Source organism: Microcaecilia unicolor, chromosome 11 (assembly GCF_901765095.1).
Source record: "Microcaecilia unicolor chromosome 11, aMicUni1.1, whole genome shotgun sequence".
Taxonomy (NCBI): domain Eukaryota; kingdom Metazoa; phylum Chordata; class Amphibia; order Gymnophiona; family Siphonopidae; genus Microcaecilia; species Microcaecilia unicolor.
The window spans coordinates 53,787,763-53,814,360 of record NC_044041.1 but is presented as its reverse complement, the minus strand read 5'-3'; the positions used below and the strand labels follow the sequence as shown (position 1 = coordinate 53,814,360).

General features: G+C 43.9%; 1 protein-coding gene across 1 annotated transcript in view; it reads left to right on the top strand.

The window, feature by feature from the left end:
- Positions 1-761: 761 nt before the first annotated feature.
- LOC115480040 overlaps positions 762-26,598 on the top strand; it is a 43,670-nt gene continuing 17,833 nt past the window's right edge. The window contains exon 1 of the mRNA XM_030218444.1: positions 762-912. Within this exon, the coding sequence (XP_030074304.1) occupies positions 826-912 (87 nt within the window). The 5' untranslated portion in view covers positions 762-825. The remainder of the gene's footprint in view (positions 913-26,598) is intronic.

Below are 26,598 nucleotides of genomic sequence, written 5' to 3'. Positions count from 1 at the left end.
AGGCTGGAGCAACTAACCTCCTCGGGTAGAACAGACACCAACTTAACTACACAGAGGGAAGGGTTACTCATTAGAGCTGTGGGGCTGGAGAGACAAACGCACTGGGAAGGGTTACACAGAAGGGACAGAGCTGGAGGGACAGACAACACAGAGGGAAGGGCTAGAGAGACACAAGCAGAGACAAGAGGGTAGGAAAGATACAGAAAGGGGACCCAAGGGCTGGACAGGCTTACACTGTGGGGAGAAGATAGGAAAGATACACATAAAGAGGGAAGGGTTACACAGAAGAAAGAAGGGAGGGGTTGCACAGAGGAGAGCTGGGCTGGAGAGACACACAGGGAGGGCGAGAGCTGGGGAGCACAACAGAAGGAAGGGTTGGGGGAGGGAAGGACAGATAAACAAAGAGGGAAGGATTATACTGTGGAGAGGGGCTAGAGAGACAAACAGAGGGAGGGGGTTACACACAGGAGACAGAACTGGAGCGGGGGGGGGGGGGCTTTAGGAAAGATGCACCGTAGGGAAGGGGTGGAGTGGACAGACACACACAGAGGGAGCAGCAGGTTGCCCACAGGAAACAGAGCTGAAGAGGTGAGAAGGGCTGAGACCTGCATAGAGGGAAGGATTACACATGGGATGAAACGCACAGAGGGAAGGGTTAGACGACACGAGAGAGAGAGAGTTGCACACAGGGGAGCGAGTAGGAGGGACAGACTTCCAGTAAGAAGGGAGGGAGAGAGGGGTCCAGGCGGGGGAAGCGCAGCTGCTCGGTCAGTGCCACTGTCCCTCACTTCCATTCAGCGGATCCGGGACGGGTAGGAGCCGATCATGGGGAACCCTTCGCTCCCCAACTCCCTACGTTGGACCCTTATGACAGCTTTTTGCCTGTGGATCTGGAAGCCAGGAGAAGCCAAGGTAAAGTGCCCCAGCTACGATCAGCCCTTCTTTTCCCCAGCATAGGTCTGTCCGCGTTTGAAGGAGCGGCGAGCGACCCCAGTCTGAACCTCACTACACCGCTCTCTCTGTTCCTCCTTTTCCGGCACAAGAACATATCACAGGGGTCTCCGGCTGCTCCCTGTCCATCCGTCCTTTGCCCTGGGGGAGTCCTCAGATATTCCCTGTCTGTCCATCTGTCGGTGTCCGGGTGCTGCTTTCTGTCTGTCTCTCCGCCCCCACCCCTGAAAGGATAGAGGAGACTGACCACCCTGAGCTGCCCCTCGCCCGAAAGAGGGCGCAGATCAGACTCCGGCTCCCCGCCTGCCCCCGGCCTTTGCTGGCAGCTGCCCTCCCCGGGTACTCTGAGGACTCCGCCGCTTAGGTGAGTGGCATGTGCTACGTATAATTAGCTTTTAAGCGCTTTACTGATTTCGCTCTTACCTAGAAGTGCAAGAAAAGAAGTTTGAAATTCCTCAGATGCTAGTGGGGATTTAATTGAGTTTTCACACCTTGGAACTGGAAAGGCCCATTTTTTTTTTATCCACGGGGGTACCTGGGCCTGTGTAAGAATTTTGGGCACCCTAAGCAAAGCTTCAGCTTTACGCCTCTCCCTTCTCCCCCCCTCCCCATTAACTTTCAGAACCTAGCCGGTCCCCCCCCCCCCCCCGAAGGTTTCGATAATTAAACTCAACAGTCATGATCATCCTACATTGATCCTACAAAAACACATATCAATGACAAGTTCCAAAATTCATTTACCCAGGTGAATGGGCTATTTGAAAATCGCCTAATCCTCTGTGATGGTTCTTTGAGTTTCAGTGGCTGTCAGCACCCCTCGTTTTGCTTTGACTGCATCTGCTCTTTGCTACTCTCTAGAAATTGCTGTCCTAGGCAACTACCTGGTCTTGCCTAATGGTTAGGTCAGCATGGGAGGGGGATGCTCTGCCCTCCTGCCAGCCATTTGTAACTGGCACCATTCCACAGGTTCAAAATCTTGGGATGACTAGATAATTTCATACACAGCCAAGTAGCCCCTCCCCCTAACAGCTTGTGTTTTCCACCACTTATGCTGTAATAATTAGTTTAAATATTTCAATTAATTATGCATAAAATCATATTTTGTAGTGTATTTATACATTGAATTCCCTGCAATTCAGCTTTTTTTTCCTTCTTTTAATTTTTAATTTTTTTAATCATTTAACTGGTCAAGAGAGAAATGTAAACAATACAAAAAAGGGGACTACTTCCTCACCACCCCCCCTCATTAAACATATAACCAATCACCAGGAGAGTTCTGTCACAACTAACTGGACATCTTCTCTTCTGTTTTACACCTCACCTCAGTCCAGCTGTTACAAGAACAGTCCTCAGCTAGGAGCATACATTAGGACTTTTGTTACATTTGTACCCCACACTTTCCCACTCATAGCAGGTTCAATGTGGCTTACAATTATATACAGGTACTTATTTGTACCTGGGGCAATGGAGGGTTAAGTGACTTGCCCAGAGTCACAAGGAGCTGCCTGTGCCTGCAGTGGGAATTGAACCCAGTTCCCCAGGACCAAAGTCCACCACACTAACCACTAGGCCACTCCCCTTCCGGCAGCTTGCAGTCATCCTATATAATAAAACTCACCCTCAACGTTCTGAGGACAGTGACGTCACTGTCACTTCCTTCCAGAATGGTTCGTAAGACCGTGGTGGTGAAGCCACCGAAATCGCCCAGGCTATGGGCCCCGCCCTCGCAGCAAACGTCATGACATCGAGGGCGGAGCAATGGCATCCGGTGCGTCGAACAGGTGTGGAGCAATGGCGTCAGAACGACGAAGGGGTCCGTAGGTAGGTAGGGAGGGAGAAGGGGCGACGAAGGGGTCGGTAGGTAGGGAGGGAGGGAGGGAGAAGGGGGGGTTGGGGAGAAAAACCTTGCTAGCGCCCGTTTCATTTGCTCCTGAAACGGGCCTGTTTTACTAGTGGGTCATAAATTCAGTCATTGGGTGTCACTTTTGCAATATGACTGTAATACCTTCTCCCCCTTCTGCACCATCCACAGCCCACCTGGGTAGCTCTCCACTGCATCAGGTATACACTTAAGACCTTATTTACTACCATGAGCATTTATGTGATTTATTTATTTATTTATTTATTTATTGGGTGCCTTTATGAAGAGATTTACCCAAGGCGGTGTACAGCAGGTACAGTTTAACATAAATCTTACCATTTTGTTAACAGCATAACAATAGTAAAATATTCAAGAATAAACATAAATACAATAAATGAGGTAAACTTGAAAACAGTAAATTGAAACCTAATAATAGAACTACCATGAAACAGTATCAAAAATATAAACATTTAACAGCACTGGAATTCAAATACCAGAGGTATAATACAATGTTAGCCTAATACTAATGATACACCTAATAAGCATGCATTAGAACATTCAACTAACATAGATATGATGCTAAAGATTTTCTACAGTATGGCTTACCATATAGCTGAGGGGCCAAGAGCAGATATATGATGGGAGCAAGATGCATGGTACAGAGTCAGTTGGGATAATTGATGGTTAGTTAAAACTCAAGGCAAGTTCGTTGTATAGTTAAGCAACAGACAAGGAACTGATCTAAGTTACAGTAGGTGTAGCAAACTAGTCCAGGTGCAGAATGGGTGTATAGGCACCTTTGATATGGTGGACCATGGCCTGCTTCTTTCCCGTTTGGCAAGTTTGAGAATTGTCAATTCAGTACAGGTCAAAGTACACACAATAATGAAAATGTCAAAAAGCACCAAGGGCCGTTCAAGCATGGGATAGTAAAGAATCTTTAATAATAGACCAGACATGGGCTTTGTTTCAGCGTCAGGCACCTGCATCAGGGGTCAATAGGAATCAGTCTATTTAAAATAGCTGAAGGTTCATATGATCAGCGAATTGAAGCTGATGAGAAATATGTCAGAGAGTAAAAGTGTATTATCGCACACCATTGTCTTCAAATTGGCTCCAATTTGAAGATGCTGGTGTGCGATTACGCAGTTTTGTTCTGTTTATGACATATTTCACATCAGGTTTGATTCGCTAACAATATGAGCCTTCAGCTCACTATTTTAAATAGACTGATTCCTATTGACCCCTGATGACCTCAGTCACTATACATAAAATCCATGGTGTTTAATTCCTATTAGTAAATAAGGCCTTTAGACTGTAAGCCCTTTGGAGACATAGAAACATAGAAAATGACAGCAGATAAAGGCCATATGGCCCATCCAGTCTATACATCCATATCATCTGCTATCTCTTCATCCCCCCTAAGAGATCCCAAATGTCTGTCCCATACTTTATTGAATTCAGATACAGTCCTCATCTCCATCGCCTCCACTGGAAGGTCATTCCGCGGACCCACCACCCTTTCCGTAAAGAAGTATTTCCTTAGATTACTTTTGAGTCTATCTTCCTTTGGGTTTCTGTAGCCCAAGTACATGACCCTGCATTTTTTTGCATTAAATCTTAATTGCCAATTTCTGGACCATTCTTCTAGCTTAGCTAGATCCCTGCTCATGCTATTCACACCATCAGGGGTGTCTACCCTATTACAGAGTTTTGTATCATCTACAAAGAGGCATATCTTACCCGACAACTCTTCAGCAATATCACTTACAAAGATGTTAAAAAGAGCTAGGCCAAGAACCGATCCCTGTGGTACACCATTAGTAACATCCTTGTCCTCTGAGTGAACTCCATTTACCACCACCCTCTGTCTTCTTCCACTTAACCAGTTTCTAACCCAGTTAGTGACTTTTTGGTCCAGACCAAAGGCACTCAGTTTATCAACCAGTCGCTTATGTGGAGCCGTGTTAAAGGCTTTGCTGAAATCTAAGTACACCACATCTAGTGCTCCCCTTAAATCCAACCGTTTTGTCACCTAGTGGAATAAATTAATCAGAAGACCTTCCTCAAAACCATGCTACCTCGGATCATGCAATCCATTTAATTCGACAAACCTCTTTATTTTAGAAACATTTCCATTAATTTACTCACCACTGAGGTAAGACTAACCAGCCAGTAGTTCCCAACCTCCTCCTTACTTCTGCTTTTATGGAGAGGGACCACATCTTCCCTTCTCCAGTCCTCCGGGACCACTCCTGACTCTGGAGAATCATTAAAAAAGGTCAGACAGCAGAGACACCAGAACTTCCCTAAGCTCCTTCAGTGCTCTCGGATGTATCCCATCTGACCCCATCAGCCCCATCCCACTGGAAATACCTACTGTCTGTGAAGGTAACTTACTATGACCTCTGATTTGGAAAAGGCAAATATTTATTTATTATGGTTTATTTACTGCCCTTTAGAACAAATTCACTCAATGCGGTGTACAGCAAGAATAAGTCAAATATAGGCAATAGACAATTACAGCAGTAAAAATATTCATAGTATGGCATAATATACCACTTACAATGTCAACACAATATGCAGTAAAACATTTTCATAGACAATATAGGGTGTAAGCAAAGATGGAGCATATATATAGATAAGATAGAATAACAGGAGTTAGAAAATAAGGGAACTAATTTAAAGAAAGTTGCATGCAAAGTCAGAAAGATGCTTGGGGGGCCCTTTTACCAAGCTGTGGCAAAAGGGGGCCGTTTCTGGCATTGCTGCTTGTTTTACTTGCATTCCAAGGCCCCCTTTTACCGCAGCTGGTAAAAGGGAAGTCTCACTTTCTGACAGGACATGGCCGGGCGGCAAGTAAAGCACTTGCTGCATGGCCATTTTGGGGAGGAGCCCTTACCGCCACCCACTGAGGCGGTAAGGACTCCTGCGCTAACCCGGCGGTAACTGGGCAGCACGCAGGTACAGTCCGGCATTACAAAAATTTATGCGCAGTAGGGGTGGGAAGTACTGCTTGGCTGCTGCGGTAGCCTGGTGGTACTTCCATTATAGCGAGCGGTAAGCCCACATTGGGCTTACCGCCACTTAGTAAAAGGAGCCCTTGATTATTATCTTAGCTGGGATAGGAGTGGATAAGCAAGTGCAGCCAGTGTTAGTCCTTGTGTGTTAAATTATGAATTTATTAGAATTTCCTGGAGCACCTTTCAACATTATCAAAAGGATTAGCTATTTAAAAAGTATAAACTTAGTCTTGGAAAGGGAGCAGGAAGAGTCTGTGAGGTAAATGAAACTCCAGCCTGAGGCTAGCTGAATCCCTATAAATGGCCCAAAAAGCAGATGTACAATAGCAGTTGTGGTGAAGAAAGTTTGGCCTGGTCACCTCCGGTTGAGTCATGCACTAATTTGAAGCCAGTCCTCTGCTAATGCTGAAGTTTCACTTGTTTACTTGCTGAGGTAAACATTTCCGGGTGAAATCAGTTGACCTTTTACACTTCAGGAAACCCTCCACATGGTGGGGTTAAGGCAGTGATGGCAAACACATGGTTGCCCCATGGCTAATTCTGCTGGCACTTAGGAGCCAGAGATCACATTTTGTAGCCTTGAGCTCCTAAGACAGATTGACAGCATTCTGTGATGAGGGTGAGGCATGGAACCCTTCAGGGTATTTCGTAGCTAAAATAACTTTTTCTTTAATAATAATACATAATGTTTACACTTTTATACTGCCTTCATCCATATAATCATTGTTGTTACTCAAAGAATAAATGTGTATAAGAGAAATGATGAGTGTGTGTATATAGAAAACTTTTGTGGTCTTTCTCTGCCTGTCTGGCCTGCAGCCGTACCACTATGACTTCTAGCACCATAAAATCTCCAAAGTCCAGCAGAGTCTGGTGGTCTAGCTCATAGCTGGACCGAACATCTGCAAAGAACACAAACATTACTGGCAGTGGGCAGAGGGGCATCCATTCCTCTGAGCCAGAGCACACCAGCCTTGGTATATGTTGTGTGGGAGAGAGAGACACCTCAACTTTTGAAACTAGGTATTGCCTAGTCCAGTATTTCCCAACTCCAGTCCTGGAGCACCCCTTGCCAGTCAGGTTTTCAGCATATCCAGAATGAATATGCATGAACTTGATTTGTATACCTCCATTATATGCAAATCTCTTTCATTCACATTCATTGTGGATATCCTGAAACCCTGACTGGCAAAGGGGTACTCCAGGACTGGAGCTGGGAAACACTGGTCTAGTCTGTGAACATGAGAGCTCTTGGAGCACTTTTGTTAGAGCTGGGATGCTAATTCCCGTTTCATGGTCAGATTTCAGTAGAGTTTGAACAATCTGCCATCTCCCAAATTTCTTCTGAAGAAACAATCTGATTCAGTTGAGAAATTTTTGCTTTAGTTGTAGTCAATGTATGTCTCCTATGTTAACCTTTGTGCAATTCCTTGGATAGATCAGTTAAACAGGTGACCTCTGAAGTAGAGACCTGTGTGGCCTACAAAGCTCATGTACAAATCTATTTTGAGATAAGTCATAGGTTCTTGATCCAATAAATGGTATCACAGCCTGGAGAAAGCTGTAGTTTTGAGTGGGATCTGTAGCGCTACCTACAGAAGTCTGCACTATATGTGAGAAATAATGTTAAAAATTGTGTTTTGTAAGAGTAATTACCTAGCAAACGAATAACCATCCTTACAAACTTTAATGGTATCTTTTCTGTCTAGTATGATGTGTCTCTCTTAGGGACCCTTTTATGAACCCGGTAAAAAGTGGCCTTACTGCCTTATACAAGTCATTCTCACACACTAGGGCTGTTTTTACCACTGGGGTAAAATGGCTGATTTTCTTATTTTTTTTATTTATTAATGGCCATGTGCTAATTTTCCCGCTAGCACATAAACCCTTACCACCACCTATTCTGTATGCAGTCACACTACACCTTCATAAGTACATAAGTATTGCCACACTGGGACAGACCAAAGGTCCATCAAGCCCAGCATCCTGTTTCCAATCCAGGTCACAAATATCTGGCAAGATCCCGAAAAAGTTCAATACATTTTATGCTGCTTATCCCAGAAATAGACATTTAGTATTGCAAAAATATCTTGGGTGACATGATAATGATAAAGCATGATAGTAATATAACAAGCAAAAATCGTTAGGCAGTACTGGATATATGTGTAGGAGTTCACATTTGTTGATCTTTGTGGTATGCCTTGTCAAAGAGATGGGTCTTCAGTAGTTTGCGGAAGTTAGTTAGTTCATAGATCATTTTTAAGTTGCGCTGCAGCACGTTCCAGAATTGTGTGCTCAAGTAGGAAAAGGTTGACGCATGCGTTAGTTTGTATTTTAGACCTTTGCAGTTGGGGAAGTGAAGATTAAGGAATGTGCGGGATGTTTTTTTAGCGTTCCTGGGTGGTAGGTCTGTCAGGTCTGACATGTAGGCTGGGGCATCTCCATGAATGATTTTGTGAACTAGGGTACATACTTTGAATGTGATGCGTTCTTTGAATGGGAGCCAGTGTAGTTTTTCTCGTAGGGGTTTAGCACTTTCATATTTTGTTTTACCGAATATGAGTCTAGCTGCAGTGTTCTGGGCTGTCTGAAGTTTCTTGATTATTTGCTCTTTGCAGTCAGCATAGAGTGCGTTGCAATAGTCTAGATGGCTGAGAACCATTGATTGTACCAGGTTGCGGAAGACAGTCCTTGGGAAGAAAGGTCTTACTCTTTTTAATTTCCACATTGAGTGGAACATCTTCTTGGTTTCATCACATGCCCCCTAGTCCTAGTATTTTTGGAAAGAGTAAACAAATGATTCACGTCTACCTGTTCCACTCCACTCATTATTTTATAGACCTCTATCATATCTCCCCTCAGCCGACTTTTCTCCAAGCTGAAGAGCCCTAGACGTTTCAGCCTTTCCTCATAGGGAAGTTGTCCCATCCCCTTATCATTTTTGTCGCCCTTCTCGTCGCCCTTCTAATTCCACTATATCTTTTTTGAGATGCGGCAACCAGAATTGAACACGATATTCGAGGTGCGGTGGCACCATGGACCGACACGGAAGTTTTTTATTTAGTTATTTATTTATTGGGATTTATTAACCGCCTTTATGAAGAGATTCACTGAAGGTGGTGTACAGCAGGTACAGGTTAGTGCACGGCAATGCCCTGCTCTAATCGATTAGCGTAGAACACGCCTACTCTCTGCCCCAGACCTGCCCCCAGTGCTAAAAAATAATTTTTTATAGCACGTGGGTAGTGCATGCACATCCTCAAATTACCATGGGATGCCTCAGTGTGCCCTACTGTAATCCATTTTTTGCTGTGGTAAGCACAAATTAGTGCTTACTGCAGCTTTGTAAAATGGCTCCTCAGTTTCCCTTTTCGTGGACACTACTCTGATGGGGGATTTAAAAATATATTTGAAACAATTTTTTTTCCAAACAACATCTAGCTTGCTATGAGAGTCACTGGTGTTAAATTTTTTTGTTTGTTTATTTTTTTTGTCATGAGAGTGACTGATGTTTGATTTTCTTTGGTTTCTTTGGTTTCTTAGCATGAGAGTGATGAAGTTTGATTTTACGAGGAGGTTTTATGTTTATTTTCTTGGAATGAGAGTGTTTGGTATCTAATTTTCTTTGGGGGTTTTTTTTTTTTTGGCATTAGAGTGATTATTTTCTTTGGTTTATGTTCTTGGCATTAGAGTGATGGTGGTTGGTTTATTATTATTTTCTTGGCCTGCAAGTGACTGATGTTTGATTTTCTTGGCATGAGAATAACTTGTGCTTGATTTTTTCTTAGTTTATTCTTTTGTCCAATGGCACTTCAGTATTTTGCATTTGGTACCTACCTGAAGGTTAACTGAGTTCGATTCCCACTGCAGCTCTTTGTGACTCTGGGCAAGTCACTTAACCCTCCATTGCCCCTGGTACAAAATAAGTACCTCAGAAAGGCGGTATATCAAGTCCCATTTCCCTTTCCCCTTTCCCTTAAAGGGTCATAGAAGCTCAAAGGAAATAAAATTCCCTTGGGAGGCTTTCTTACAGCTTTATTGCAAAGGTAAAGCTTAATTGTTTTAAATAATTTCTCTGCATATGTTCAGTATCTCTTTTCCTACTACTGCCTTCAAACTTTATCCCAAGAATATTTCATTTTATACAATTACTAGTAAAAAAGCCCCGTTTCTGATGCAAATGAAACGGGGGCTAGCAAGGTTTTCTTCTGTGTGCATGTGGGAGTGTGTGTGTCCCTGCCCTCTGCCCTCTCTCCCCTCCCCCCTCGGAGTCCTTCACTGTTACAGAGAGAGCGATTTGATTTTGTGCTTTGCTGTGTTTTCCTTCACTGTTTGTGTTACAGAGAGAGCGAGGGCGGGGCAGACACTCATGGGGAAACCAGATATCTCTCCCCCTTCACACTTCCGGCTGGAGGCTTCATTTAGAACATTGGTGGTGCCTTTTATATATAGAGATATTCTGCCTTTTTAGAATAAAAGTACCGCTGAAAACATGAGAGAGCAAGTAAAATGGAACTGTTAAAATCCTAGATCAGATGCGTTCTGTTCTGCACTTGTAAGAATTCTCAGGGAGGGGAGAGTTAATGTCACCAAACAGCTCAGTTTTTCATGCACAGTGACAGTAATGAACCTTATTCTCAACGTAGGGTATGTGGAATATGATCGCAATCTTCAGTGCAAGAATCCTGGAGATCCCAAGGGTCTCCCACTGCAGCTCCTTGTGACTATAGGCAACTCACTTAACCTTCCTTTACCCCAGGTACAAAATAAGTACTTGTATTTAATGTGTAAACCACTTTGACTTGCGGAGGAGTGGCCTAGTGATTAGAGCACTGGTCTTGCAATCCAGAGGTGGCCAGTTTAAATCCTTATCGTGGGCAAGTCACTTAACCCTCCATTGCCTCAGGTACAAACTTAGATTATGAGCCCTCCTGGGACAGAGAAATATCCAGTGTACCTGAATGTAACTCGCCTTGAGCTACTACTGAAAAAGGTGTGAGCAAAATCCAAATAAATAAATAACCACAGAAAGGTGGTATATCAAATCTCATCCCCTTTCCCTTTCTCTATGAGGCTCAAGCTCAAACAGTGGAGAGTGAATTCGAAAAAGACGCCAAATAATCTGAAACATTTTCCATTGAGATTCATTTTTATCATCCACTGCCATTCTTTCCATAGTCAGCAATCGTTATCATTTGCGCTTGCCGTTTCTGTACCATAGGAGCTTATGTTGTTGTCCAAAGCAGTAACCAGGAAGACAAGTTGAAGTAACTCTGGTTAGGTAGGTGTTCTTGTTACACTTCACGCATATCATTAATCACTTAGAGGCCCTTTTACTAAGCTGTGTAAGGGCCAATGCGTGTACAGCATACGCCAAATCAGCACTACTGCGCCGGGTGGTAATTCTGAATTTGGCGCGCACCGAGGTCCCGATCTAATAAAATACAGAATGGGAGAAAGACCTTGCTGAATTAAAGAATTTTTGGATTGGCAGGTGATACATTTTTGTAAATAAATAAACTAGCCCTTAACCCTCAGATGCTATAAACAGCTACTAAAGTTGTGTGCGCAAATCAGCACGTGTAGCCAATTTGTGCACGCAACTCAATTGCTTAACAAGCTAATCAAGCACCAATAATTGGCCACTGACAAACAATTATTGGCACTAATTGGCACTAATTAGAATTTATGCACGCAACTTTCTAAGTGTATTCTGTAAAGTGGTGCACATAAATTCTAATGTGCAGATCACAAAGGGGCGTGGCCATGCGAGGGGCATGGGCGTTCCTATCAATTACGCGTACTGTTATAGAATACACCCGATCTGCACCTATATTTTAGTCATGGTACAGGTGCTAAGCATATTCTATGAGCTGCGTCTAACTTTAGGCGAGGTTTATAGATTAGCTCTAAACGTGTTTTTTTTCAGTGCCAGCATTTTAGGTACCATTTATAGAATTTGGTCCTAAGTGCTTAATCTTAGCCGGTTCTCTCAGCTGTCAAAACGTGGAATGTTTTAGAAGAACTTTGAATAAATTCTGTTTTTTGAACATCGTCTGTGAGGAGTTTTCGCTACTCTACTTCTTCCATTTTTTGAGTCTGAGTATCAGTCATGTGATTTGTATTTAATTTATATACCGAGGGGTGGTGGGGGGGAGGAGAATACTCTTTCACACTTCTGAATGTAACAAACCTTTTTTTAAGCCAACTGGCAAACAGAGGAGTGGGATTCATGCTCGTCCAGTACAAGGTAATCACCAACTGGACAGCCAGAAGCTTATAATTCTCAGGATTCATTTTATTAAGAGGCCTATCAGCATAATGAGTGGTAAACCCTAAAAGCATTAACATTTACTTCATGAGCAATTTAAGGCCTGTAATGTCAATTTTATGATTCCAAATCTTTATCTAAAATGCCTTTATAATTGGACAGTCTTACCAAACGTGTTCAGAAGTACAGTAATCTGCATTTCGTTTATGGAACAGGAGTTTCCAGTATTTTCAACTAAAAGCAGTGTTTTAAATATATTTCTTCCTCGTTGCTCTGTCCCCCTGCCAGGATCTTGTTCACGACCTTGTTCTTCTATAGATTACCAAAAGATTCTCAGCCCACAGTTTCCCTGAAGATTGAGTCTGTTGAGCCTGTTCACAGAGCTGCCAACTAAGGGGTCCTTTTACTAAGCTGCACTGAAATATGGCCTGCGGTAGTGTAGGTGGGGTTTTTTGGGCGCGCACAGAATCATTTTTCAGCACACCTGTAAAAAAAGGCCTTTTAAAAATTTTTTGCCGAAAATGGACGTGCGACAAAATCAAAATTGCTGCGCGCCCATTTTGGGTCTCAGACCTTACCGCCAGCCAATGACCTCCGCATGCCAAATGCCACTTGGCGTGCGTCTGATATGCGCGGCAGAAAATAAAAATTATTTTTCGGCCGCACGTATCGGACACGCACCAAAAATGAAATTACCACCATGCGGTAACTCGATTTTGGCGTGCGTTGGGCGCGCATAGATGCTTACGCGGCTTAGTAAAAGGGCTCCTAAAAGAGCCCAATGAGAGGGAGGTTTTAAGACACACTCAAACCCTGCCCTACTCCACCCAGTTCTGCTCTGTTCCAGCCCCATCCACTCTATCTCCTGGTTCCACTTCCTGACAGTACGGTATTAACAAGCCGCCTCCCCCCTCGGACAGGCTTAATAACATGTCATCTTGCATGAATTGAGCATGTGCAACGAGTCTCAGCAGCTAGAGAAAAGCAGCTGACTTTCTCTTATTGCAACAGGACAAGGAGGAGGAGAGCGGTTCAGGCAGTTCATGCAGCAAATTTCTTTGACTGATGGGGCTTCAGCAGCCCCACCAGCAAACAGTTCACCTCTTTGCCTTCCCCCCAAAAAAGTGGAGGGCTGGCTGTGCAAGGAAGGGGAGGCTGCTGAGCAAGAGTTTTTGGCTCCCTAGCAGGAGTGTGGGAGATGACTTGCCAAAGCAGGAGTTTCCCACTGACAGGCAGATGATCAAAAGCAAACGCCGGTGCTAGAGGCTGTTAGCGCCATACTAGCGCCGGCGTTTGCTACCGCCCCATGATCAGAGCCCTCGAGCACATGAAACAACGCGCTCGAGGGCTCTTAGCGGAAGCAGCCTGCAAATGCATGCTAATCAGCGCTTACCGCATTCATCCCCAATGATCAGCGTCCAGCGCGCTAAAGATTGGGTTGCTGGCCGCGACAAACCCTACTCCAGCTCCGAGCTGGCATTAGGGTTTGCAGATCATTGGGGAGGAATGGTGAGCCCTGTCCAACATGCATTTGCATGCTGGCAGGCCCCCATTTTCCCCTACAGCAAACCTGCCAGCAAGGGCAGTTGAAGACGTCCAAAATTTGGACGTTTCTGTGACGGGGCAGTTGAGGACGTCCAAAATTGGATGCTTCTATGAGAAAGACGTCTTTCTTATAGAACCATCCAATTTTGGACGTCCTTAACTGCCCATTGCAGAAACGTCCAAATTTTGTGGACGTCCTCTACTGCCCTGTCGCTATACCTCCGACACCCCCTTGAAATTTGGCCGTCCCTGCAACAGGACAGTTGAGGCTGTCCATCTTCTGATTTAAAGATGGACGTCCTCTTTTCATTGGTCTCCAGCCCAGACCTGTCAAACAAGTGCGGGAAGATTGTGCTGAGTGCATGCTCAGGCGCAATTCTCCCGCACTTCTACCCCATAATCAGAGATATTTGTGCTGCTTAAATTTGCATGCATGATCTCTGATCATAGGTCTAATAGCGCCCCACGCTGTTCCAGCGCTATTTTAGAGCGCTGTTTGGAACAGCGCAGGGCTTTTGATCATCTGCCTGTGAATGCGAGAGACTTGGCAGGCCTGTGTTCAGGCTGCAGTGTTGCAGAGGCAGTAATTCCAGTTTCCAGGTGTAGGCACTGACCTGTGTAGTGCAAGCTAGAGATTCATATTGGTGTTTCCTGGACTGTCTGTTTTGAAGGTGACAGTGTCTCAAGGTGGAGTTCTTACTGAGTCCTGATTTATTGCCCTTTACTAGGAAAATTGTGTCTGCTTTGAGGGAGGGTTGGCAGTGAGCCCCTTAGTCTGAACATTAGAATATTTCAGTTTGTGCTTCCCCCACACTTTCCACCACACTCCAACTTTCCTTTCCTTGGTTGCCAGGTAGCTGCAGATGGAACTTCAGGCCAGGGAGTTACAAAAATGTTTCTTCTCCAAAGGCTGTCCATTGTCTGTGTGAGGACTGATTGCTGGAGTAAACAGGGAGGGAGGAAGGCACTGCCAGGCGCTTTTCTCCCCATTCTTGCCCAGCTTGTGAGGAAGAATTTTCACTGTAGATTTATTTCCCACCGTCCTGGTACCTGACAGACCACACCCTGTGACATCTTTTGAATACGTTACATAGAGAAGGGAAGAGATTTTGGATTTAGCTCATGCTTTTTCAGGTACACTAGATATTTCCCTGTTCCTGGATAGCTTACAATCTGAGCGGCCCTTTTTCGGAGGCATGGTAGGGCTACTGTGTGAGTAGCATGTGCCAAAACAGCATTACCGCCAGGCACCTGGTAGTTCTGATTTTGGCACGTGCCGGGGGGGGGGGGGGAGCATTCCCAGTGGTAATTGGCAGCGCGGACACATTGGCATGAGCTTCCTGATTACCACCGGTTTAGGCGGTGAGCCCTTACCACCTAGCAAACAGGAGGTGGAAAGGGCTCACACAGTAAATGCCCAGGTGCTCATTCTGAACTTAGTCCCTGGCTATTATTGCCCTGGATCATCACGTACATTCATGAATCTCCACTACCCAAGTTGCAAAGGACTAAAATATAAACTAACATATGCATCCAGCTTCTCCTACATAAGTGCGCAACTATGGAATGCGTTACCAAAAGCCACAAAAACAATACACGACATAACTAATTTCCGAAAACAACTAAAAACCAACCTGTTCAATAAGGCATACCACAATGATCCATCCTAAATACTAGACAATAAAACTCATACCAGAACTGTACAAAACGGAACTCTCTATTCTTGACTGCTTAAGTTACTCTATCACGATGGAACTTTAATGAATTACCTTTTTATTCTCATTACGAACATGAATTCTCTTTACTTGAATGCCTAATCCACTCTGTCACCTGCAATATAACTATGTATTTCTCATTCCGGAATTGGCGATCGCCATTATGGAACAATGTAAGCCACAATGAACCTGCAAATAGGTGGAAAAATGTGGGATACAAATGCTACAAATAAATAAATAGAAAATCAGCTTTATTGCAGCCGTGCTAAGAGGTGGCCAGAGTGCGCTGGAAAATCACTACCGCCAGCCACCTTTTAGCGTAAAAGGGTCCCTAAATTTGTATGTGAGGCAACGGATGGTTAAGTGTCTTTCCTAAGATCACAAGGAGCGGCAGCAGCTTCCCTGGTTCTCAGCCCTGCTGCTGCAACTATCAGACCATTCCTCTATTCCACATAAACTGTACCAGGAACAAGCACCTGGCTCCCTTCAGAAAAATCATTAAAGGGTCAGGGCAAGGACAGACATGAAATGTTCTTATTTAATGGATTAATTCAAATAATGAGGGTAATGATATCATTGAAGACTATGGAGGCATGTGATACAGAGAAGTCTGAAAAGTGAGGAATGTGGAACCATTATTCAAAGTGTGGCGGATAGGTGAAACTCCAATTACAGCTGCTGGGAGTGCAGCTGAGACAATGGTTTTCAACATGTGAAGCAGGGTCCATCGCTGGGAGGAGGGGGCAGGAGACAGTTAAATGCTTCAGAACACTATGGAAAGAACTGAAGACCCGCCTTTTCAAAAATGTTTATAACTTAACAGCCTAAGATACCAATGTTCTACAGTACTTCCTAACTGTAAAACATTACTGCAATCAAGCCTAACTGTAAATTGTAAGCTAGGTTGAACCAAAACTTGTTTTTGGAAAATAGTGGAATGCTTAAATAAATAAATAAACTGCCCCTGTGCAAGGGTGCTGGGAAGCAGCCAGCTGTTTCCCACCTCCTCCTCCTGCTCCTGACCACTAAAGCAGCAGAAAGGAATTGAGACAAAGCAAGGGTATCTGCCTCTTTCCTGTTCCTGCCACCAGTGGAGAGGAAGTGGATAATAAGCAACACTAGCTTCCTTCTCCTCTCAACCCACTCAATGTTGGCAGAAGCCAAGAATGAGTGGGCATCTGAATCCCTCTGCCCTCCCCCACTTGCCTGCCTTCTCCATTTTAGTCAACAAATTCTTTACTGTCTGGAACTTATGTTCAGTGGCGTACCCCGGGTGTACGCTGCAAGGAGGCACAGGGAGCGGCTGCATGGCTGTCGGCTCGGCTCTGCCGGTTCCCTGCTCCCTCTGATGTTACTTCCTGTTCCAGGGCAGAGAACCAGTGATGCACTTAGGGTGGTGAAGGTGATGTGCCAGGGGAGGTGTGATTCGCTGAGGGGGGGGGGTGCAGTGGTGATCTACCCCGGATGGCAGCCGACCTAGGAACACCACTGCTTATGTTTGGTCCGATTCCTACTTGAGGTAAAGTAGTTTTCTTCCCTCATCCATGTGCTAGTCCTACACTGCCTCCACTATTCTATTTTCTTCTATCCTAATCTAAAAAGTTCCTCTATGAAACATTTACGATTGATTCAAAACAAGGCTGTGAAACTTCTCTATGACACAAGTTTTGTCTACGCTAGTCCTGTTCTAGCACTGGCTCCCCATCTCTTCCAGGTATAGATATAAGATGCTAGTGCTCTGCACCATGGCTCCCCTGCTTATCCTGTTTATACCCTTAGGGAAAGGGATGGATTAGTTCAAGGTGAGTTGCATTCAGGTGCAGTAGGTATTTTTCTTGGAGAGTTTATACTCTAAGACAGACTTATCCAACCTTTTTCTATCAGGGGCCACATTTTATACTTTGTAACATTCGGAGGGCCAAAACACGCACTTTTGTATGTTTCATCAAACAGTAGCAAAATATAATGGTTCATTATCCCCTCCCCAGCGTTTACCCAGTCTCACTCATGTAATCCCCCCCCCCCCAGCCTTTACCTAGTTTCTCTCACTCATATAACCCCCCACCCCCCCACCAGCCTTCACCGGATTTATTTTACCTCACCTGGCTTCAGCTACAGAAGAAACAGTGGGATTCTTGCTTCCCTACATGACTTTGCTCTCTGCAAGCTTGAGCCAAACCGTGCTGGAAGTTTGGGTTGATCTTGTTGTTTCAAGTCGAACTTCCAGCACTGTGTGGCTCACGCTTTCAGAGAACCAAGTTATGGTGGGGAAGCAGGAATCCCATTCTAAGCACCACAAGAATTGCCAAGCTTCTGAGGGCCAGAAAAAAAGCACTTGATGGGCCGTAGGTTGGACAAACCTGCTCTAAGAGGCTAATACTCAAAACCGAGCACGAAAACTCATAACACAACCACAACACAAAAAAAAAAATAGCAAAGCGATGCTCAAAAGAAATCATGTACAAATGACATACATTATTAATTTGCACTAACAAACCAAAAATAAGAGGAGGAACCTGCCTGGCACAGGCGCACAAAGGTTTTGTGATAAGCGTGGCTCTTGTGAGCATGCCCAAACAAAACTGGAAATGTAAGCACACATTGGTGCTGTTCTTCTGTACTTTTAAATATGAGCCTTTCAAAAATGGTTTGCACTTAACATTTTTGAAAGGCTGTTATTTAAGCACAGAAAAAAAAAAAGCACTGATGTGTGCTTTCCCTTTTGGTTGTGCTCAGACTTGCACACGTTTGTTTCTCACTATCAGCATTTAAAACTTGCACGGGTTTCCTTCTGCTTGTAAACGAAGATCAGACATAGAGTTTTAAATTTAGCCCTGTATTCTATTGGTAGCCAATGAAGTTTTTGCAAAAATGGGGTGATATGGTCACGTCGCTTGCAACCTTCTATGAGTCTTACTGCTGCATTCTGAATCAACTGGAGCTGGTGCAGGCCCTTTGTAGTCAGACCATTGTAGAGTGCATTACAGTAATCCACTCTTGATGTTATCATGGCATGTACAACTGGGATAAGATTTACCTTCTCGATGTAAGGAGAGAGGCAGTGTAGCTGTCGCAAATAGTAGAAGCAGCTCTTGAAGGTTGCTTGGATTTGGGGAATCAGAGTAAGTGTTGAATTTAACTGTATTCCAAGGTTTCTGACTTGTGATTTGGGAGGGAGTTCATACTTCCCAAAAGGGATTTTGATGTCAGGTATGTATCCACTTGGGTTAGGGACCCAGAGAAGCTCGGTTTTACTTGGGTTCCGGCAAAGTTTGTTGTGTTTAGCCCATTCTTGAATTGATGTTAGACAGGTAATCAGTTTATTCAAGGCTGTAGGTAAGTCAGGTTCAATGGGTATGAGTAGCTGCACATCATCCGCATAGTTGTAGAACTGAGTGTCCATTGACCAAATCAGCTCATCTAGTGGCTTGAGGTAGATATTGAACAGACTAGGTGACAGTATCGATCCTTGTGGTACCCCACAGGTCATTGTCCATGGTGGTGATGAGTTGCTGCCAAACATTGTGGATTGTTGCCTGTCTGATAGGTAGCATCTGAACCAAGCAAGTAATATTCCATTGATACCTGTTTCTGTCAATCGTGCTAGCATGATATCATGATCCACGGTGTCAAACGCTGCAGAGAAATCAAGCAATACTAACATTGAGGGATTCGTGCTTTTAATATACTTTAAAAAATTTTACTATGTGTTTTAGCCTGCAACGCAATCTTTTTTTCAAGTCCTTCTTTGCCTTCCTTATCAGCGCTTTGCATTTGACTTGCCATTCCTTATGCTGTTTCTTATTATTTTCAGTCAGATCCTTCTTCCATTTTCTGAAGGATTTTCCTTTAGCTCTAATAGTTTCCTTCAACGTATTTTTTAACCATGCTGGCTGTTGTTTGGTCTTCCTTCCTCCTTTTTTAATACACGGAATTTGATGGTATTTTTGAACAGCATCCACACCTGATGTAAATTTTTGACCTTCACAGCTGTTTGTCTGGGGTTTTTTTTCACCGTTCTTCTCATTTTATCAGTCTCCTTTTTGAAAGTTAAATGCTAACTTATTGGATTTCCTGTGTGTATGTACTCCAAAGCCAATATCAAATCTGATCATATTATGATCACTGTTATCAAGCGGAAAGAGAATTCTTTCCATTTCAGAATCAGGGTTAATACTTGACTCTCCTCACTGGCCTTTGGAAATAGGGGTCATGTCAGGAGATGGTGTCTTATTTTTTAGCCTAAATGATATGTATGTTTTTGGAACCAGGGCTCTGAGAGTCAAAGCTGGGCCCGGGGCAAACAATCTTCAAGGCTCCGCCACACCACATCCAACCCCCCCCAACCGCCTCCACCACCACTGCCGCCCCCCTTCTGCAGCAGTGAATGAGAGAGAGTGCTCTGACAGCTACAGGCCCTTCTTCCTGCCGCATCCCGCCTCCAGTGAAGTAACTTCCTGTTTCCGCATAGGTAGGATGTGGCAGGAAGAAGGACCTGTGGCCACAGAGCAGTCTCTTTTGATCGCTGGTACCGGGCCCTCCTTGCCCCCCGCCCCTGTCCTCTCGGTGGCCTTGTTTGGAACCATTTGTAATTATTTGTCCTCCAGCTTAATCCTATGCTCTCTCTGGGTATTTACAGCTGTCATCAGTGATTTTATCGTTGAGAATTATGGCATTTTCTTTGTGGTGTATATAATGAAAAGCAGTATATCAAATCATTAACATAAATTTAACTAAACTCCCCAGTGTGCAATAATCTCATTGGTCTCACACACAAAACAACTTTCCATTTGAAAGCTTTCCCCCCTCCCTTTGAAAAGGGCTATAGTGCTATAGGTTAGTGCTACAGCTTTCCCAGGATTGTAGGTCATTTTTCTGCTCAAAGTCCTTGTTAAAGCTGGGATAGCAAGAGGGGCATAATCGAATGGGGCGCCCAAGTTTTCCTGAGGATGTTTTCGCAGGACATCCCTGCGGAGGAGCGGGGAAACCCGTATTACCGAAGCAAGATGGGCGTCCATCTTTCGTTTCGATAATACAGTCAGGGACGCCCAAATCTCAGCACTTAGGTCGACCTTAGAGATGGTCGTTCCCGATTTTCGGCGATAATGGAAACCAAGGACGCCCATCTCAGAAACGACCAAATCCAAGCCATTTGGTCCTGGGAGGAGCCAGCATTCATAGTGCACTGGTCCCCCTCACATGCCAGGACACCAACCGGGCACCCTAGGGGGCACTGCAGTGGACTTCAGAAAAACCTCCCAGGTGCATAGCTCCCTTACCTTGTGTGCTGAGCCCCCCAAAACCCACTCTCCACTACTGTACACCACTACCATAGCCCTTAGGGATGAAGAGGGGGCCCCTAGATGTGGGTACTGTGGGTTTGTGTAACAGTGTAGGGGGGGATGGGCCTGGGTCCGCCTGCCTGAAGTGCACTACAGTACCCACTAAAACTGCTCCAGGGACCTGCATACTGCTGTCATGGAGCTGGGTATGATATTTGAGGCTGGCTTAGAGGCTGGAAAAATATTTAAACATTTTTTCTTAGGGTGGGAGGGGGTTAGTGACCACTGGGGGAATAAGGGGAGGTCATCCCCGATCCCCTCCAGTGGTCATCTGGTCATTTAGGGCACATTTTTGTGGCTTGGTTGTAAATAAAAAAGGACCAAGTAAAGTCGTCCAAGTGTTCGTCAGGGACGCCCTTCTTTTTTCCATTATCGGCCAAGGACGCCCATTTGTTAAGCATGCCCCAGTCCCTCCTTCGCTATGCTTCCCACATACCCCCGTGAACTTTGGTCGTCCCTGCGATGGAAAGCAGTTGAGGAATCCCAAAATCGACTTTCAATTATGCCGATTTGGGCGAGCCTGTGAGAAGGACGCCCATCTTGCGATTTGTGTCAAAAGATGGGTGCCCTTCTCTTTCGAAAATAAGTCTGCAAGTCACCTATCAACTGATTTGACTTGTGGTTTCCGCCCTCACACATTGGTTCAGCACAGCCTGTCCACAGTCTGTTCTATTTCCACTTAAATGAAAACCAGACTCTAAAAAGAAAAGCAACCCTTGTGGGTTTGTGCTGGCACTGCTGGATCCACTTCTGTACCATATTAGTGTGGGAGAGATTGATTCAGAACTCTCTCCCCTCCCCCCCCCCCTACTTGGACAGGAGACCCTGTCACCTTGAACTCATTCTACTGCTTTTCTCTTGTTTACAGTTTCCCAGTCAGATTCAGTTACATTATTTGTCAGAAGAGAAGTTCTTCTGATGCCTTTCCAGGCTTTCCTTTGTGTGGATAAGGAGGGAAGAGGAGGAATTCATCAGTATTAATTTATTTTACAAGAAGATATGTTGCTTGACTTCACATGATTAAAACCGGGGCGAAAGACATCTTTTTCTGGGCGCAGAAGGGCATTCCACCTGTATGCTTTAAAATGCGACCAAGCCATACCCAGCTTCTTCCTCTCCTCTCGCCCTACCACTCACAGCAGAGAAGAGACTGCAGGGGTGGGGAGAGAGGAGCTGTTAGGGACTTAGCTGAGCAGATTACCTCGCTCTTACATTCTCTGAAGGGATGGCTTCTTTTAGTTTAAACAGAAGTGGTTGGATTTTTAAAAATCATTTAAACTTAGATGCAGATATGTCGCCAGCTAGAAGTTTGGTCTTGTTTTCTTACCTCTAAGGTGTCATTTTCTATCTTATTTATTTATTTGGGATTTTATTAGCTGCCTTTATGAATAGATTCACCCAAGCCAATGTACAATAGGTGCCGTTCAATATAAAACTTACAGTGTTGTTAACAGCACAACAATAGTAAAATTGACCAAATATAAACATAAATACAATCAATGAGATAAACGTGGAAATGGCAAATTGAAACCTAGTATTAGGACTAACATAAAACAGTATCAACAATATACACATATAACAGTATTGCAGAACAGCCATATAACAGAAATATGATAAATATCAGAACAATACAAATTATACTATAATAGGCAGCTTGGAAGAACATTCAAATAACGTAGATTTGATGCTCCTGTTCCTATAATACAATGAAACATCTTACTATGTAGCTGAGGGACAGAGTGCAGATATATAGACTGGGATAAGATGGGTCGTACAAAGTAAATTGGGATAAATAGATGGGTGGCTAAACTGAAGGCAAATTATATGTACGGTTGAATAAAGTATGAAGAACTAGTCTTAGTTACAGAGTGTGAAGCAATTGAGTCCAATGTGGAGTGAGCGGATAGTCAGCCACCACATGAAGTAAAGGCTTGGGAAAAGAGCCAGGCTGTTTCCTGCTCTCTGAAGTAAAAGTGGTCTTGAGAGTTCAGCGTAACTACTACTACTACTTATCATTTCTGTAGTGCTACTAGGTGTATGCAGCACTGTACACTGGCCATGAAAAGACAGTTCCTGCTCAACAGCTTACAATCTAATTAGGACAGACAAACAGGACACATAAGGGGATAAGGGAATTACTGAGGTGGAAATGATAAACCATGGGTACTGAACAAGTGAGTAAGGGTTAGGAGTTAAAAGCAGCATCAAAAAGGTGGGCTTTTAGCCTAGATTTGAAGACATCCAGAGATGGAGCTTGACTTACTGGCTCAGGAAGGCTATTCCAGGCATATGGTGCAACAAGATAAAAGGAACAGAGTCTGAAGTTATCAGTTTAGGAGAAGGGTGCAGAAAAGAGAGATTTACCCAGTGAACGGAGTTCCCGGGGAGGACTATAGGGAGAGATAAGAGTGGAGAGGTACTGAGGAGCTGCAGAGTGAATTCACTTGTAAGTCAATAAGAGGAGTTTGAACTGTATGTGGAAACGGATAGGGAGCCAATGAAGTGACTTGAGGAGAGGGCTAATATGAGCATAGCGACACTAGTGGAATATAAGTCATGCAGCAGAATTTTGAACAGATTGAAGGGGAGAGAGATGGCTTAGAAGTTCCAGATTGTGTTTCCATTTCTAAGCTCTTTGGTCCAGGGATCCCTCTTTTCCTCATTGTACCTCTACAACTTACCTTTAAACCTTACTGAACCATTGTATTAGTTATCTGTGCATGCTTTCTTTAAAGCTGCAGTATTAGTATAGTGTAAAACAAATCATTTTTGGCCAGAAATTATATATATATATATATATATATATATATATATATATATAACATCTGATAAATCAAGTCATATTCTTGATCTTGTAAAGATATATTCTATAACACATGGATGGATTATCAACAAAAGTGTGCGTTCCTTATTATAGACCCAATCAAGCTGACAAATTGTAATGTGGTTTTCAATTTATGCATATATTCTAACTAAGAGGTCCTTTTACAAAGCTGTGATAGAGTGTGGCCTTAGTTCACCTTTACACGGGTCTTTCCCATGCGCTAAGGCCATTTCTACTACAGTTGGAAAATAGCTGATTTTTCATTTTCTGAATTAATGGCATTGCACTAATGTTAGACACAATGTTCACATGGAAACTATTGTATACGGGGAAAAGGTCTCATTTGTCACAGGGTCTTGGTACTCTGGTCTTCAACACCAGGTACATAGGTAAAGCCCACTAGTGACTGTTGTAGTCAACGACAAAAAAAACCCCTCCTACCTATAACTGTATTTGTATCTTTTTGATTGTATCTTTCAAAACTTTTCTCAACTCAGTAATGACACTGAAAAGTTCTCTATGGAGTAACTGGCAATTGGCATAAAGCTCATGTATTTTGATTACACCCTTTTCAGTAGTAGCTCAAGGTGAGTTACATTCAGGTACTCTGGATATTTCTCTGTCCCAGGAGGGCTCACAATCTAAGTTTGTACCTGAGGCAATGGAGGGTTAAGTGACTTGCCCAAGATCACAAGGAGCAGCAGTGGGATTTGAACTGGCTACTTCTGGATTGCAAGGCCAGTGCTCTAACCACTAGACCACTCCTTCACTCATGTAGTATCACTTCTCTTAAAACTGGTTGAACCTCGACAGGCACCCGTCTCGCTGCCGCTTTTTCAAGGGATCTGAACCAATGGATACATAGTGCTTAGCTTGCTCAATGCTGGCATCATAAGTCAGGTGTTCAGGATTACCCCAATGAATATTCATAGGATCTATTTGCATGCACTTCCTCCATTGTATGCTAATAGATCTCATGCATATTCACTGGGCAAATCCTGAAAACATGACCTGGCGAGGGCCAGTGTTGGACACCTCTTATGTATGTTATTTATACTCCACTTAGATTTTTAGATCATATGGGTTATATATTTTGTTTGTAAATAAATAAAGATCATCACACACATTCCTCAATCTCCACTATCCTAACTGTAAAGGGCTAAAATATAAATCCACATACGCGACCAGTTTCTAATACATCTGCACGCAGCTATGGAACGCACTACCGAAGGCCATAAAAACAACACAAGACCTAACCATCTTCCGAAGGCTACTGAAAACAGATCTCTTCAAGAAGGCATACCATAAACACTCATCTTTTAAACATGACCTATACAAAACCAAACTTTTATCACATGACTGACTAAACACTCTGCTATTAATAATCAAGCATTACCACTTTAAACTTTATGTCGAATAGGGTCTCTCTATAGTCGTTGACCTAATGTATATTACAATCCAATGTATTACTCAGGAACCTTCACGCAATACCATAATGTATTCTTCTTTAACATGCATGTATACACATGGTATATATATATATATACCATGATCTGTTCCATATATATTATGTTCCATGTATGTTACCATGTATGTATGCACCTTAATGCAATACCATTTGTGATTCTGTAACCCGGAAATGGCAACCGCCATTACGGCAAATGTAAGCCACATTGAACCTGCAAATTGGTGGGAAAATGTGGGATACAAATGCTACAAATAAATTAAATAAATAAATAGGACTCTGACAAGGCAATTTTTTTGTGTGTGGGGGGGGGGGGGGGAGGATACATGTATATGTGCAGACTGTAGTTGTGTGCACATCCTGGAAAGTAGGCTCCTTTAATAGGGATGGAAGTTATGGATTTTGTGTCAATGTCATCCAAGCAGTCCCTGTGGTATGGGGGGGAGGGGTCCAGGGAAGATGGTTCCCCATTTTAGCTGCTCCTGTATCTTCTGATGTGGATCTCCCTGTTCTGGGGCCTCTTTCTAATATTGTGCTTGGGAGCTTTTAATTTGAACTTCTGCCATTGATTGTGGACTTCATATCCCATCACATTCTGCTGTTTTCAGTTATGCGGGGGGGGGGGGGGGGGAGGATAAGAAGGGGGACATGAGGATGTCAGGACTAACAACTGGGTCAAACTACAGCAGAGTGGATCAGAAATAACACAATAGGTCCACTTCCTTGTAGGGAAAGGGCAGGGAAAATGTCCCTAGTTGTTAGTTCCACTAGCATCATATTAGCTGTTTCATTTGATACCCAAAACCACAGACTGTTCCTCATGCCACTGTGAAAGGGCTGTTGGATGACTCAGCACTGCAGATCTTCTAAAGAGAATTGTTGAAGTAAATGCTTACTCAAGGACAGACACTTCTGTCTCATACCACATAATGTCTTTGTTCCTGGGGAAGGTGTCCAATGCAGTCTCATGGACTGGGGGAAGGGGGCAGATTCCAACAGGCCAGGGAATCTGGCGCACTGGGAGCCATTGTCCAAATAGTGGTGTGCAATGCACACAGGGCCCCCCAAATCTGGTGTTGCTTTAAACCCCAAAATGTCTTAAAGTGCTCTTTCTGTCAGGCCAAGTAAATTCTATGTCTCTGCCTGTAAGACTGTATCCCATTATCTTGCCTGCTTCTTGTGCTCATATGTGTCATATCAAATGCTCTCCTCCTCCCACATCCCTACTTCCAATCTCTGCAAAAACAGAAATGTGGGGATGTTGACATCACAGTGCAATTATGCAGTTTGCTCAAGACGGGGGATCAAAATACAGGGCAGCTGTGAGGCCAGTGCCTCAAGGTCTTAAAGAAACAGCAGCAATGCTGGCGACACTTGAGAGACAAGTTAATCCCTGGAAATTGATCTGATTTGGGGTGCTGGGAGTGGAGCTTGTTGTAATTCCTCCATAGTTGGTGACACTAGTCTATCCTGGGTTCTCTGCAGGATGTCACATCCTTTTCAGCAATGATCTTCCCTGTTTTTAAGACAAAAGCCACCTTGGCACAAAGTCTTCAATGTGACAGCTAGGATTATAAGCAAAGTGGCCACTGCCTTTGTTG